Source organism: Augochlora pura, chromosome 2, assembly GCF_028453695.1.
Source record: "Augochlora pura isolate Apur16 chromosome 2, APUR_v2.2.1, whole genome shotgun sequence".
NCBI lineage: Eukaryota > Metazoa > Arthropoda > Insecta > Hymenoptera > Halictidae > Augochlora > Augochlora pura.
In genome coordinates, this window is record NC_135773.1 from 21146947 (window position 1) to 21164010 (window position 17064).

The following is a 17064-nucleotide window of genomic DNA, read 5'->3' on the forward strand; positions in this document are numbered from 1 at the left end:
TAAACATTTGCATCGAGAAAATTCTGATTTGAAGGCAGTCTTAATAAAACCGCGTGGCACTCAACGTGTTAAGGTAAATGCGTTACATTGTATTACCGCAAGCTTTAATATTATTACATAACTTTTTAAATATTAAATATCTTTCGCGGTTAATGAAATAAATAAAATCAGAATAGATAGAAAAATTTAACGTTGAACTAAATTTTTTCGAGCGAATACGAAGGTAAAGTGTTAAGTTCTGCTGAAAGTAAACGAACTTCTATTTCTTAACCCTTTACCGATCGGTAGCTTGTGAATCGGTTGTCTTAGTAACCATTAATTTTCTATCTATTATTAAGATAAATGCGTTATATCGTGCTACCGTAAGTTTTAATATTATTACATAGCTTTTTAAATATTAAATATCTTTCGCGATTTAACTAAATTTTTTCGAGCGAATACGAAGGTAAAGCGTTAAGTTTTGCTGAAAGTGTAAAATAAGTGAGCCAGCATGTTCGAAACAGAATCCGCTACGAAGTGTGTCCTAACTCTTTCAATTCAGGCACTCGAGAACACCGTAAACATATCTTACCGTCCTCGGACTGCTTCTCCCTGAGAATGGACTTGAGCCTGTCTCCCCCAACGGTAGCGGTGTCGTCGCTGATCGTGACGGTCCGGAAGTCGTCGAGCTTAGCAGCCTCTTGACTGGGCGTATTATCTCTGCTCCTGTTGCTCTTCAGAAACATCGTGCCACCGCCGCTCAGCGTGAGCTCCTTCTGCTGGCCCAACTGGCTCGGATGTTTCTCCTTGTCGAACTTCTCCGGCTTCTCCGACTTGAACAACGTGGACGCGCTCAGTTTGTCGATGTCGATGATGCTCTCCTCGGGGCTGAACTTGCAGGACAATTGCTCCCACTTCTCGTTCCTGGGGCTCAGGGACTCGGACCTCTTCAGGACCTCCTTCAGGTCCAGCTCCCTCATGGACGGCGCGGTGGACGCCATCGACGTCGACGGGGACGCGACGTTCTCCAGGAGCTTCGGGCATTCGTAGAACTTCGGGTCCTGGAACTTCAGGCTGGTGTAGTCTCTCGCGGCTCTGTCGGTCGCCAACGGAGTGTCCGGCTTGTCGACTTGCAGCTTGACCGGCTTCTCCAGGCTCTCCTTCCTTCGCGCGCCTTCCGATTTCTCCGGCTTTTTCAGCGGCGTCAGTTTCGTGGGGATCCTGGTCGGCGGCAAGCTGGCCTTGCCGGGGCACTTGTTCGGGTCCTTGGAAGTGGACGCGTCTTTGGGCAACGTCGCCTCCTCGTGCGACTCTAATTCCTTCGCTGTTGTCTTCGAGTCTTCCTCTGCCGATCAGAAAACAAATCTGTGTAACCACTTGCGACCTCGGCGAGCTTGGAACTGAGCAGACGATTCTATGCGCGATGATCACGCTGCCGATGGAATTGCCGTGGAACGATTTCAACCGTGGAATCGAAAATGGTGGAAAAAATATAAAAGGATTTTCTGTATTGATATTCTCCCTTTGTGGTGGAATATTAAAATATTTTGCGCTAAAAATGCTTCCCCCAAAGTTGTTCCCGCAGGGGAGACGAGAACGCGAAAGGGGACCGATACTTCATCAGAGAAACGCAACCTTTCCTCGATCACGATGGCCCTCTCGCGCGGAAAGGGGCGACAGTGTCAACGTTCCCTCGAGTGCGAGTCAACGACTGTGTTTCTCCTCTTTTTCTCTCTCTCTCTCTCTCTTTTTTTCCCTCGCCGCAGAAATAACAGGGACAGCAATGAAACGGATAAGAAAATACGCCTAAAAGCTTGGAACAGCGCGCAAGCGATTATTATATATCAACGAGAAGTCCTCTCGACGCGTCTAGAATCCCGCGTGTGCTCCCCCTTTTTCCGCCGCTTTTCCGCGCACCGTTTTTTTCCCGACCGCCGAGAACACTCGTCGTTCTTTCGCTCTTTCGAGCCCGCGTTCGCGACTAAATAGCGAGCAATGATCGATAAACTTTTACATACGTGTTGCACACGTGCGGTTCGCTGATAGCAAGCCTCTGCGCGGACGTAGCTAAGAATACGAATAGATAATTTGAAGACAGATAAGAGACGAATTTCATAGTAATTTATACGGCCTATGAAAATGAATTCTGCGATCTCGGTGTCACTCGGCGAGGAATCGCGTCGTCGACGATGGAAAAACCGCGGAAACAAAGTTCTTTGAACGGACTTTTTAACCCTTTGCACTCCCAAACATTTTGCACGTTAGCTACCAGCTGATCAATGATACTTTGTTGCAGAAACAAGCTCTTACGAACCCTCATATTATTTAGTACAATTTTGAAAGCAAGTAACGTATTGTACAAATTTGTTGACAAAAAGTTTGTCAAAAAATAAATATTTTATTTTGTAGAATTTTTTACGGTATAATAAACTTTGAAATACTCGCCAACCTGCGTTGCAGGCTGATTTGTACACGTTTAACAATAATAACTAGTTTGACCTAGTTTGTTTATATATCTCAGTAATTTTATCATATTTTTATTTGATCGAACAATAACTAGTTTGACGTAGTTTGTCTATATATCTTAGCAATTTTATCATATTTTGATTTGATTTAATAATAACTGGTTTCATATAGTTTGTCTATATCTTAGTAATTTTGTTATATTTTGATTTGATTATATAATAACTAGTTTGACGTAGTTTATTTACTTCTTATGTCATTTTAAGAGAAAACTTCAGAGAACAAACACTTCTAAAAAGATTGTGCTGGAATAATTTAATTTTTCGTAATAACAAATAAAAGTTAATGTCCCCTAAGAGGAGACATCCACATAATTCTAGTAACAAAAGTTACTAGAATTACGATGTAATTCTATGATCATTCCTGAGAGGGGACAGCGGAGTGCAAAGGGTTAATCTTCTGCTATGCACGAAGCAAACGCGAAAGAGCTGCAGGGTGTGAACTGCCAACAAATATTGACGCTTCGCGCAACTTTGTGCTCTCTCTGTCAACCGTGTCCGCGGTTTTAAAGAATACCGCCGACCACGTGGCGGCTCTGCTAATCCAATGTTAACGATTACTGCTAATTGACGCGACGACATCCGCGTCGATCCTAATATTTATCGCGGGCACACAATGCAACAAGATTTCAATTTCGTTTCGCTCTCTGCTGCGTCTTTCTATTGGCCAACGTTGCTAATGTGGAAAATAAATTTGTCTTCGATCGCGTCCTGTTTTCTTCTTCTATGACCAAGGAAAATATTTGAAGCTGTGCAAACTGGAAATTAGAGACCCGGCAGGCTTGTGGAAATATTTGTTTTCGCTAGAAGGTACATAAAATGATTAGATGATTCAATTTTCGTGTTGCGAGTTCGACGCGAAGCAGCTCGGTCTTTTCAAAAAATGTATTCGATGTAATTTATGTAATTTATTTCTATAAAAGAAATTGAATATTATAGGTTAGTATTGTACAGAGTCTGTCAAGTTTTAGTTTTAAATAAGTATATAGAAAAATAACAAAGTACAGTAATATTTTATTAGACAAAATTTGAAAAGTTACCAGGAATAAAATTTAACTGTACAATCGATTGTTAATTGATCTTCGTCTTTCTAAACTCAATTATAAGACTGTTGAACTGTTCATCCTTAATTTGTTGGCTATTTCACCATGCATTTTGTTGCTTTCCTCAGAGAATAACGTTTTTATATTTTACTCTAAACAGAACAAAATATTCCAAAATAGATTTATATAAAAGTAAATAAATAAATAATAAATATTTCGTGTATTTCTAGTGAAACACACGATGTGGTTAAAATAGTATTTACGATAGACATAAACATGTTAGTTGAAATTATTCACAGAATAATTCACAGACCTCGTCCAACAAATTAAGAGGATTAAAAAAGAGGAAATAAAAGATTGAAAAATTATTAGTAAACGATCACAAACACAAATAATGAATACCTCGTCGTTTTAGAGTTGCGCAGTTGTACACGTTCCACTCATTGCCGACATTCTAACTTATATGCCGACGTAGTATAGGCATTCTAGTTCATCCTTACTATGAATGACTAATCTAAGTTTCCCTATAGTTTGACTTTCCAGCTTAGCCATGTATTGATTTCACAATTCCCTCCTTTTACGAATTCATAAAACGTCAGATAAAAATTCTTCGTTCACTTTAAATTATCTTAACACTTTAACAACCGGTAATCGGCTTTCTCCCTCGACCTGTGAATCGGTTATGTTAAGGTTATGTACCACCGTAAGCTTCTTTACTATTATATAATTTTTTAAATATTAAACACCATTCGCGATTAATGAAATAAGTAAAATGAAAATAGAAACGAAAATTTAACGTTGAGCTTGATTTTTACGACCCAATAACCGCTCGGTAAATTGTTAAGCAGTTAGTAAAGCATTGAACAACTAAAACCAATTGTTTCTTCTGACTTGGATTGCTTTCGTTGGATTACGATCATATTTAATACAATTAATAATTGCAAAAATTGTGTACAATTTGATAGATACGATTTTGGCTATAGATTAATTTAGAGTAAAACTACCCTCTTCACGTATCTCTTACAACAAGCAATTTATTGTGGTGATATCAATTATTATTATCAATTAAAGCAATCATAGGAATTCTGTTTTTTGTTCTGTAAAACGAAAGAGTTCGTGACATTGATAAAATTGGAGAGAATTTATCAGAAATTATGTCATTATATAAATCTCTCTTTACGCATCGCATGCTGCAAATACGGTTACCCGAAAATTTAATATCAGCCCTGAGAGTCCAGACGTTGATTCGATAAAATAAAAATTTCCACATAAAATTTTTATCGTAGAAATTAAGACATTAAACAAAAAAATTGAATATAACGTAAAGTAAGTTATCTTGTCTACAGAACCGTATTCCGTACGTCAGCAACGATTTCGTTGCCGACAATTTATTATCGCATGCAGAGATTTAGATTCAATTTCTATGAAATAAAAAATCCCGTAAGAAATTGGAAAAATTGACTGGAATCTAGCGCGAGTTCGTACGAAGTGAAACTACCCCCTCGGTACGCTCGGCGCGACACGGGCCGTAATTCATTTCCGCGCTCGCTAATGCACTCGGATCAAATTGACCGTAGCCCGTGCGAATGTAACAAAAATTAGAGCGCGACGGGCGCGAGGGTTGAAGACTACTCAAGAGACCCGGGGGAGCTTGGCCCAGTTGCGTGGGACAGCCTGTACGCGCTCGGGCTGGGTCGCGAGCTCCCTTTCAATGCGGACACTCGCCGTCCACGAGATCCCCGTCGCGACGCGGCGGCTCGCCGGTGAAAAAGCGTCGGTCCCGGGCAACAATTCGCGTCCGATACGCGGCGGCGCGATAATTGGACGGATCTACGTTTCAAGCGACTATTACGTACTTTCACGAGCGAGCGCGCCGGCACGTGAGTGCCTTAACGAATGTGTCGCACGGCCGCCAGCCGCTCGAAAAGAGTTTCAAGGGCTCTCCGGCGTGCGACGACGTCGCTCGCTCGCCCGGCCTATCCCGATCGCGGAGATCTCGAGCGACGCGCGGATCCGCTCGTCTGTAACCTTATTGCACTCGAACCCGCCCGGAATGAACACACGGTCTTCTCTCTTCGTTCGCGGCTCGCTTGCCACGCTTTCGATTGCCGTAAGGGACCCGCCGCGTTTCGCTGCTCTACACACACACACGCGCGCGTGTTTACCTTCGAGTTCTAGCAAACAGGAAAACTTGGTCGACCGGACCACGGTTTTCCTTGTTATTCCGCTCGATTTCTGGTACCATGGGAGTAGCCTCTCGCGAGACTGTCCTCGATACCGAGCCGCGCACGTGCGACGACCGTGATATCTCTCGTGTTTCGCACAAATATCGTCGGATTCGCCGCGACCGTGTTCTCGCTCTCGCAGTTGCGATTGGATTTCCGTGCTTGTACGAATTCGCGCGTATCTGTTGCGGGGATGAGAATCGAAGGAGATTTATTACTCAAGTTGTAGTCTAACGTAGAGTTTATGGTCACTTTATGCTATTAATAATGCCAAGACAAATATTCGGCATAGCGAGAAAAAAATAAATTAAATCGAGGCAGATTTCTGACTCATTGTAAGTTGTAGTCTAACGTAACGTTTATGGTCACTTTATGATATTAATAATGCCAAGGCAAATATTCTAAAAAAATAAATTAGATTTTAAATAAAAATGCTTAAATTAAATTAGGGGACGAGAAGACGGTATATAGAGTTTGATAAAATTATTAGAATTTTCGAGATGTTAAATATGAAGACTTTAGTAAGATTATTTTATTTGGGGGGCATTTAAATTAAGAGAACTTTAAAAATATTTATCATAAATTAATGTAATAGATAAGATACTTTTTTAAGAATAATTAGAAAAATTACCTTAGGGATAACAGCGTAATATTTTTTGAAAAGTCGTATTGAAAAAAATGTTTGTGACCTCGATGTTGAATTCAGATAAAATTTAGGTGCAGTGAGAGTTAGAAAGTTGGTTAGGTTCGGAAGCGAGATCGCATCTATTGGGTTGGCAATTAACCCTTTGCACTCGAAGCCATTTTAACTGGAAATCTGAAGTAATTTTTCTGGCTTTATAGTATTTCCATTTTATATAACAATGTATACTTTATGCATATGTAATTGATTCTCGTCATTCGTATCGACAGAACATAACCTTAACAATCCCCAAAATACAAATTTTATTAGTATAAAGATTATTTTGCAACGTGATAGAACAATTTTATGGTGCCTCGCAGTGACCACTCGACTGCAAAGGGTTAAGTGATTGCAGACTTTGTTAATAGATAATCTTAGCAAATTATTTGTTTTATCAACGTGTTCAAAGTAATGAAGTTATATTGTTTTCATACTGTCTGGACTTTCATCTTCAATTCAGTGAGAAAATTGTTATCGATTAGTTAATTAATCTCGTTTCTATCACCGTTTCAAGATGGAAGGAGAAGAAGCGCATTTCAGACATATTTTATCACATTATTTCCAAAAAAAGCAAGCATCGCGAGCACGATTTTTATGTTACGCGAAGTACATTAAAACGAAGCCTTGAAATAAAGACAGCGTGAAAATTGATTTGTCCAATCGAATAAACTTATATTTTCAAGCAAAAAAAATTGAATTTTCCTTCATACTTCGAATCCGCAATTACTCGGTTGCCAACCAAATAGTTCACAGTCTATACTTGATTCACGCTATTAATAACACGGCGAATCTATACGTTCTTTAATCAAGAGCCAGATCATGTTCAACGACTGTATTGTACGTGCAACTATCGGACATCGGACGTTCAACGTTGATGTAAACTTTAGTACGTTGATCAGCTAAAGATAAACATTAAATGAAATTGTTCCACGGATCTCTCGATGCCAAGTTGAAACAGCGTGAACAGTAATAACAAGCGCATAATAAGATCCGTAGTCTAGTGCCAATTTCAGCAACTCGAAACACAACGAGCTTTACCATTCGCGAACGTAATGCATTCGGTAACGAACAATCGCTTTTAGCGGTATCAATGTAATGTCATCGGGCGAGATAAGGAGGCCGTTATCGTAATCGTTTCACGGTTAGCGGCGATGGGACCCGGTAAGCGGCGGAGTTTCGATTACCGGTCAGGGCACCGCGGAATCGACGGATTACGTAAAAACGGAACGTCTCCGGTGACGTATCGTTACGTAAAAAGCGAGAGAGAGAGAGAGAGAGAAAAAGGAACGCGTACGCTCGGAGCAAATAAAAAAGAAAAAAAAGAATGAATAAGTGTAGGCTGGCCGGAGTCTGTAATCTGCGGTCGTCGGTAAAGAGAACGAAACGTGTGTGCAACTGTGCGAATCCGATGCAGCAAGGTCAAGCGCACCAAAGAGAGAGAGAGAGAGAGAGAGAGACTGTTTCCGCGTTATGCAATCGGTTACGGTATCGCTCGACGATACAGCATCGGAATCGAACGAGAAAGAGGAAGAAGAGACGGCTGCGATCCGGCCAAAAATTTCCGCGAAACGACTAAAAATATAATTCATTATTTGACGAGCGGCCAGCCAGCGGTGAATCGACTGCCAAACCGAGTCCTTGGCGGCCCGGATCGAAAACTGGCGAGAATGCGGTAACGAGGACGGGGCGGTGGTGTCGTGTTAGAGCGCGGAGGGAACGAGGGACGGTTTTGGCGATCGAGACCGTGTGTGTAACAGGTGTTTTTAGGCGACCCGTGGGAATTCGGGTTGTTTGTCCCGTCGCGCCGTATCGCGTCGAGTCTACTCCGACGATAAGTCTCGTAGGTAACGATGATGACAGATTGCTCGGCTTATCTTATCTTGTTTACCAACAGACCGCGGGCTTAATAAGAGAGGACGGACCGTCGGGAGAAAGTTCGATGGAAGACGGAGCCGAGGCACCGCGTCGTCGCTGGTCGATACCGGCGAGATTACCGCGGCAACGAGCGAGTTTTTCTTGTCGCGGTGCTTAACATTGATCCTCTTAGCATCGGCCGAAAGAGCCTGCTGTATCCGAGCGAAATGTTTCAAACTCGTTCGACGCAGTTTGATCGAGTTTCGGATAGAAGTCACAAGAATCTTAAAATGCCTGATAAATAACAAATTCAAAAAGGGAGAAGAAATAAGAAATGAAATTTAGCAAAATTAAATAAATCTGTTAAGTTTATAATATTGAACATCTATGTTTTCACTATTGAATATCTGTTTATAATGTTCAGATAAAATAACATATTTTGTGTGATGCAAGCGAAATAAGAAAATGTTTTAAATAAATTGAAAATTTAATAAAATATTTAATAAAAATATTAAGAAAACAATCTTTCCAACGATAGCCAGCAACGGTATATCGTTGTTCGGTACTAAGAGGGTTAAAACAGATCCGATTCTCCAGACGGGGATTACTGTCGCAGTCTCCGACGACCGTCGGCTTTGTCTACAGCAAAACAGCCGCGACGTATCGCGAAAATAACATGGAAAAATAAAACACGATCCAACGATCTCGCGTAAGGTGTCGATCATTTTTTCTCTCCTCGCAGAAATCTTTTAATGGTTAATAAAAGGAACGACGTGGATCGCGCGATCGGCTGTTTTCAGATCCGAGGGTTCAACGGAGTCACCCGTGACGCGGAGGGGGAGAGGAGGAATTTATTGAGAAGTGACGTAACTTCTGACTTTATAATTAACGCTGTTACGTGGAGCAGAAGCTTATCTGCCTCGCCAGAATTCCTAAATATAGAATCTTGATAAATAAAGAACGGCTTATATTAAGCGACGGATTTTTATATCCTTGAGAAAAATTCAACGAGCGGACGACAAAAAGACGGCCATTTTACGGTGATTAGTAAAACGAACGGCTGAAGCGAATTAGTATGTTATTTGTATTAGTAGTAATTATTAATTTGGACGTTCAAATGAAAGTATGAGATGAGATGTCGCGAGGCTACGATGATTAGGCGGATGACGGAATATGTTCCAAGCGTTGACCCTTTGCACGGAGTGGTCGCGAGAACGAAAGAGAAACAGAGAAAGAAAAATGAAACGAAAATGGTAATTCGTCACGAGCCAAGGATTCATGTCACAATTTTATTCACGTACAAACAAGTTACATACTGGTACAAAACGCGGGGCGCGCCGCGACCGTTCGATGGAACCGAACCGTCGCGTCCAATGTTTAAGAGAATACTTGATCCATACAGTAGTGATTTGTACAGCTCGGAAAACGATACACAGCCGAGCACGTTTGCATCGCGTTTGCATCGCGTTCGCGAGAACGAGAGCGTCATCCCCTGGTCCATTCGCTAAATAACGCGGAAAGCAACGGGTGGCCGTACTCGTTTCAATGATTTCTCTCTCTCCCTCTCTCTCTCTGTGTCATCGGTCTCTGTCACGTTCTCTACCGGGTGCGCCGCGCATCGAGGTTTCCGTTCCAAAGTGCAAAGGGTTAATTCCTATATTTTCCATTCAGCCGAAATGACGAGGCAATCCGTACCGACGCTCATTTGCCTGACGTTGCCCGCCCTGGCCTGCTCGACCAGCTCTTTGTACACGGCGTCCAACGGGTGCTCCCAGGTGGTGGTTCCGGTGGACGTCTGGTAATAGTACCAAGCTCCAGTCGACTCCACGAAGCATGGCCGCCAACCCTTCGGCAAGGCCGCCATGAGGCCTTCCCGGGCCAAGTCCATAAGGTGCGGCTCCGCATCGGGGTCGATTCCCAAGTGCCTCGCATAGTCGAGCACCTCTGAAAAAGCAATCGACCGCTCCATTAGTTAATTAACAGATGACTGCTCTGCCACGGTGTTACCGAGACGTGGCAGAGAGGCCTGTCGTCGACGAAATTTAAAGAATTACGATCGAACGGGAGGGCGCAATGATTTTTTTCACGATTCTTTTTTTCTCAATGTTATCAGACATTCGGACATTGCTTTGCTGCTTTAAAAGCTTTTTTCTATAGTCTGCTCTGTGTTTTTTTTTTGCTGAGATATATTTGTTCGTTGTATAGTTATAATCGATGTTTCGGAGGTGTGGACAAATTTGATAAGATTTGTGTATGATGTACAATCTCAGTCAGATTTAACCCTTTGCACTCGAAGCCATTTCAACTTCGAATTTAAAATAATTTTTCTGGCTTCTAGCGTCGCCATTTTATGTAACAATATTTATTTTATGCGTATGAAATTGAGTCTCGTGACTCATATAACAGTTACACTTTTAACAATTTTTAGATCTAAGCTTCGACGGTGTCTATTAAAAATAATTTTGGAATTAGTGTAATTTTAATGGCGCCGCAGAGTCGCCACTCGAGTGCTAAGGGTTAACATGTAATTTCTTAGACGAACCTAGCAGAAATGGTCACTAACCTGTTAGGATCCTCTTTGGATCAGCTTTAAGTATATATTTAATAAATATTTCTAAATACAACAATTAAATACTTTCGCAGCTACGATTCTTCGAACAGGCACAAAATTTTTTAAAGAAACTCTGGTGTCTTTTGAGAAAAAAATTCACCAAAATCATTGTCTCACCTTCCTCTGTTAAAATGAAAACTGACATAATTGGAACAAAAGTCCAAGTCTGTTAAAAAAAGTCCAACTTTAAATCAAAATCCAACTATAATCTCACCTTCTCTCAAATCGACGAAAGCTAGACTTTCAATGCTAATCAACCGGCGTTGTCATTCTCGCCTACCTCGCAACTTCACAATTAAATTATCTTTTATAACACAGTCGTGTTGTCTGGAAACTACGTGCCGATTTATAAATATTCATGCAAGAACGAGTCTCAATAGATCACTTCATATTTAATTCATATGCTTTTGACGCTAAAGAACACAGTCGCATGTGTAAATTCGACCGTATAATTTAATTAAACAAGTCATTTGTTTTCAACGATTCTGATATACCTGAACAACCTCCCACGCCACTGTATTACTAGTTTAACTCCTCGATTCGTTCCAATCTTGTTTGTACTCTCAACAAAAAAATTGATCGAAAACAGTGCAACAATTTTTAGATAAGTTTTTCGATGTACTCTGAACACGGTTATCAACAAACAGTATAGATAAAGCGACGAGGTAATTCCCGGTGACTAATACAAAGATCGTTTCGCCCCGAAGTATAGAGTCCGATGAAACGTTTAGAGTGATAGTATTCCTTTAGATCGACAGTAACGGGCTAAACGATAACGAACCTGGCATTTTTCGCACGCGAACAATTATCATTTCTCGCAATTCCACGGAGACACGGCGAGTCCCCGCACGAGGAATCTACGCCGTAAAAATGAATCCGCCTCGAAAAGGGACGGCCACTCTCGCTGGATACGCACGTGCACTCGGTGTCACGGCTTTATAAAGCTTCGAAAGGGGTCAAGGATGGTCCGCGGAATAAAGAAATTCTTCGCGTGTTAGCGCCGGCATTGTTCGACACCCTGGAATCTTCGTTCCATGAAAAAAGAAGAAAAAAAAAAAGAAGAAAAAAAAAAACGAACAAGACGGAGCGAGAGTTCGCCGTGAGTCGGCTGAGGGTGGAATTTTTAAATTACCCGCCGCTATAAATACCGGTGTCAATAAGTAACGCCGGGACCGTATTAATAAAACTCCTCGAACAAGTGATTTCAAGGTTCTTGGGTCGACCGTGTGCGGGTTATAACGATGCCTATCGATTATAGGCCAGGTGGAGGGTACACGTGGCAATGCGGAACTGTTGTTCCAGAAGAAAGGGGACCGTCGGGATATCTTCATGGGTTACGCGCATCGTTACTTGCCGAAGAACGTCCGTGGCACGGCATGGAATACGGGAAACGTACGCGTTGCGCCATAATGGCACAGTCGAACAATTTTTCACCCTTTCCTTCACGTAAAAGTAAAATCTCTAGCGCGCATCTGTATACGAAGTATGCAAAGAACGTGTGCGATATAAAATATAGCGTTACTATATCATTACCAACGGCACACGCTATCGCGAGAACCGTATCGTCGAGGAACGATGTTTGTCAAATCGATATAAACTGACGAAAGGTCGAAACTGTAGCATCGAACTGTATCCAATCAATCTTATTTACGTCTGACAATACTTTTTGTCAGAGAATTATTTTCGTTGTTATGGAAAACAACCGTTACGAAAGGGAAAATAACTGACTCTTGTTCGCTACCTCGACACGGTAAAGCAACGCGTGCTCGGCCGGTAACAAGCGTCAACAGCGTCCGCTCGGTTAAATTTGACAGAACGTTCATCGACCCGTGGCTAATTAATTCTTCAGTAGCCTGCCGGTTGGCCGTGCTTTCCGAGACGAATATCCGAAAATTGCCCGGCTTGAAGAGCCACGGTAGACGGGCCACAAGCGCCGATAGTTAGATAAAGTGTCAATCTATCCGCGGGCCCTTGATCCCCCACCCGTTCGATTCGGCTAAATACCGTCGAACACGATTAACGAGTTGCCCGAGTACTTGTTACGCGGGCGTGTCGCCATCGGTTGACGTTTCGCGCGTTCGTTTATAAATAATTCATCGCGGCCGGGTTCAACCCGTGTACTTTGTCCGACGAGCGCCGTTTCTGTTTACCGGAGCCGTTCCGAACGGACGGAGAGACGAGCACCGGGAAAAAATAAAGGAGAAAAGAGAAGGAGCGACACGAGCTCCTGGGAACTTCTCTGTCGACCATTATCATAACAATCCGGCGGCGCTCGATTTCGCAGGGAAATTAATTCCAGAATCACGTTCGAAAACGCCGGCGATAACGCGTCGCCGGAAGCGCTGGCAGAGTCTCGCGTTTGAACATATAATTAGCCGCGAAGATCGCCGCGCGTCGAATCTCTCTCTATCCCTCTCTCACTCTCTCACTCTCTCTCTTCTCTCCCTCTCTCCTTCCCTATCTCTTCCTTTCTCTCTCATTCATCGCGGCGGACTCTGAATAGTTAACGCTGCCTTTTGCGGCGGATAGACACGGCCGCGACGACAGCGCTGCAAACACGGCCCGGTTAAAAATTCCATCATGGAAGTCTTTGACAGGTGGCTCGGGGGGTTAGCACCGGAGGTAACACGCCGCAACATCTGTCCTTCCGTGGCGGCGGTTGAAATTTTTGTAACCGTTCCAACCGCGCTCGCCGCGCAGAAATTCCCTGGATCGCCGGGCGAATTTCTGGCCGGGATTTTGCGTTCCGCGCGCCGATCGCGCGTTCGAATTTTTGCCGTCGGTTCGGGCCGCGTATCCTGCGGACGTCAGTCACTGGCGCGACCAACCCCTGGGGGAGGGGGTGGGTTCCCGAGGCTTATGACAAAACTTTCGCCGCACTGCGGATCCTATTGATTTTCCTCGGAACGCTAGGCTGCCGAGCTCACTGCTCCCGTCCGGCCGCGGTGTAAATAAACAAGGAAACTCGGCACCGAAACCGTTCAACCCTCCGCCGTTTCATTTATGATCCTTAACCCTATACCACCGAATCGTTGCGCCGTGTTCTTTAATCGATATTTCGGACTACCGCAGCTTTTCTATTGTTCTTGCAGCTAAGAAGGCGCAATGGAAAGGATTTTGTTTCAAGAATTGTTACAGTTAGAATCTAGAAACGTCTGACCTTGCTCCGAAACGAAATTCGCTGAAAGACCGTTGCGATACGCGGGTAATCAAAACAAGCTCGAATTCGCGTGCCATAAGGTCGAGGAAAGCGTAAAGGCGGACGGTTCGCGGGACAAACTACCCTCGCCGCGAAACAGATCGTCGCACGCGTTTTGCGTCAGCTTTCATTGCGCAACGAACGGTTTCGCAATATGACGCTTTTTCCTTCCGAGAACCGTGTGCCGGGCCTCCGCGCGACACTAATCGCTCTCAGCGGCGCAATTAATTTCCAATTAAGAGAACGTAGGTATGGCAATTGTCCGAGGATCGAAGCGTTCGAGCGGAAGGAAGAGCAGGAGCGGTTGGTCAAGGCCGCGACCCCGGTAATCGTGTAAAAGAATTAAGAAACCGGAGACGGGGAAGCCGGAAGTGGGGTGGCCAGGCAAGAAAGCACACCCCCGTGTGCTACATCGATCGCGGGGGTGGAGCGTGCCGGAGGAGGAACCTTCGCGGACTGCTACGTGCGCGTACTACCTAAAGGACATTTTTTGGGTGGGCTTCCGTGGACACGTACCTTCGTTCGACGGATGCGACGTCTCGTCGAAGACCTCCCTGCAGACGATCGTGGCGGCGCTGTCCTGGGAAATGCTCATACTAGCTTGTACGAGGAACGGCCGGGTCCCCTTGTCGCAGGACGTTCACATAACAACGTTCACCGTGACGCGCCAACACATTACAGCGTTCGCGTGGGCCTTGCTGCCCGTAAACGTCATAGCCCGTCAGACGTACGACGGGGACGCGTGCACACGCGAGGAGAAGTTTCGCCCCGGCGACGAGGCCCGTCCGACGACGGTCAATGTTGAATTCGACTTGAACGTAGGCGGCGGATAGAGAAGAGACAGACAGAGACGGAGCGAGGGAGACGAGCAGCGCCCCCGGTAGCCTGACCCCGAACTAGGCCAATGATAAGGAAAACGAGCGGCACAGCCGCCGGCAACTGTCTTATCGATTAATCGGGAGACCGCGCTGTGCGAGCTCGACGGACTAGCGCGCGCAAAATCTGCGAGAGATTGCCACGCATTTTACGTCCCGGAATCGTCGACTGCGATTGACGATGACTGTGACCGATCCAGGCGGACCTGCGAGCTCGGTAGGACCGGGAAGCTGGATAGCAACATATCGATAGGAGTACGCTAACAATAAATTGAGCTGGTATAACAATTATTGAGTATAATAATTATTGGATATAATAATTATTGATTATAATAATTATTGGATATAACAATTATCAAGTATAATAATGATTTAGTATTACTTATAATTATAATCGCCTGCAAATTTATTTTCAATGATTAACAATACATTGGTATAAAAATAAGTCTGTAACAGACAATGACAGTATTTTCTAAAGCTACACCGCTTTCTTCATTGTTCTCCAACTCCACTTAAATAAGAAATTATTTTCGCGTTTATCATGTAAGGTTTGTTTCATTGTATAATGTAAAAGCGCCGAGCACACAAACAAGAGATAATGAGCATTCACCAGGTTGGAATTTTCCGTATCCCGTTTCGAATTCTTTTTACATAACGAAGAAATGTGGAACGCGCATTTTCTCCTATTTTCTAGTGCGTCACTTCTTACATTTAAATGCAACGTAATCATTTTACCGTCGCGATCGGAATGTCGTCAGACTCTTGCGGAGTGGCTCTATCTTCTTCAATTATATTCGACCTACTTCCGAGCACGTTTATACCTTTTAATGTAATGGTAATACGTGTTTCAAACAAATGAATTTCGCGTCGCTGTTATTCTACGAATTGTATCGATTCTTACGGCACAACTGTTCTTATTCAAAAGTTGTAACATTAACTTAATTATAACTATAAATGCCTCAATGGTTTTACATTTAACGTGTATATTTTTTAAAACCGTGGCAATTTTATGCGGAACATTTATCGTCTGTAGTCAAGGAAGGGATCTGTTCTTCGAGAAATTGAAATTATTAAAAATATCTTACTATATTTAAAGAAATTTAAGCGTTTTCGTGGTAGTCAAAATTTTATTAAAAACATTTGAGACGAATTTTTTTGTAATATACTCGTGATTGCTATACTTACGTACATGAGGTGAGTCAGATCTTCGTTTAGGTTCGATCACAGCGCCATACCACTGCTTTCGAATCACATAGTGATATTTTAAGACATTATGGCAGTTTCCTGTACTATCGACTGTTCTAGGGAATTTATATCGAAAAATGAACAATAATATTTTTATTCAAAACAGTCGTGAATATAATTTGTTCGATAAGAAAACTGTGCAAGAGTTATTTTTTAATGGATACTGAACAAAAATGTTGATATTTTGCGTATATCGAGTGCAAGAACAGCGAAACTAGGGGCCCATACATTTGCTTATCCCCAGCAGAGATGGCGCCATTATGCAGACATAATCATTCGCGGCGTTAATCTCGTTTGCAATAAACTACTGGCAACCCCCGGCCAAATTATTTTATTGCTAAATGTAGAAACGACGTAGATTACTCTGCCCAGTAATCACCTTCATTCAATAAAATTTAAAGCGTTCAATTATTCACGTTTATTTCGCGCATGATGGAAATGGCTAAAGTGTTTGCCAACGCGCGAAGTAAATTAGTTTCTATTAATGCAGATGTTTTCCACTGGGAATGCAATAGAAAAATGGTAAATGTTAATATTACATTGCAGTAATATGCTACAAGAGAATGCGCCGTGAAACGCGCGGAAAGATTTTGTTTCCGTTCATACATTTCAGTGGTTAAACTCTACGGAATTGTCCATTAAATATTATTTAACGTTTGTGCAGTTTTCCTGCAAACTCAGTTATTGGTAGTTCAATATTTAATTATTAGACTGTAGTTTTTCGTAAAAAATCAAAATTGTCGCTATTAATTATAAAATATCTTGGATAAAAGGATATTTCATTGCGTCTGTATTAATTTCAACAGGATGACAATAGTGCATCGATGTT

At 42.8% G+C, this 17064-nt stretch overlaps 1 protein-coding gene across 3 annotated transcripts in view; it reads right to left on the reverse strand.

Annotated features, from left to right (window-relative positions):
• Cep164 (centrosomal protein 164) overlaps positions 1-14961 on the reverse strand; it is a 28465-nt gene extending 13504 nt beyond the window's left edge. The window contains exons 1-3 of one of the 3 annotated variants that reach the window (XR_013495367.1): positions 14632-14960; positions 10001-10249; positions 572-1324 (exon numbers count right to left, since the gene is read on the reverse strand). Coding sequence is in view for 2 of the 3 variants with exons in the window: in XM_078196595.1 (XP_078052721.1) it covers positions 572-1324; positions 10001-10249; positions 14632-14710 (1081 nt within the window). In the remaining variant the exon portion in view is untranslated. Of the gene's footprint in view, positions 1-571; positions 1325-10000; positions 10250-14631 lie in introns of all 3 variants that reach the window. The other 2 variants (XM_078196595.1, XM_078196594.1) reach the window with 2 other exon arrangements.
• Between the last annotated feature and the right edge of the window lie 2103 nt (positions 14962-17064).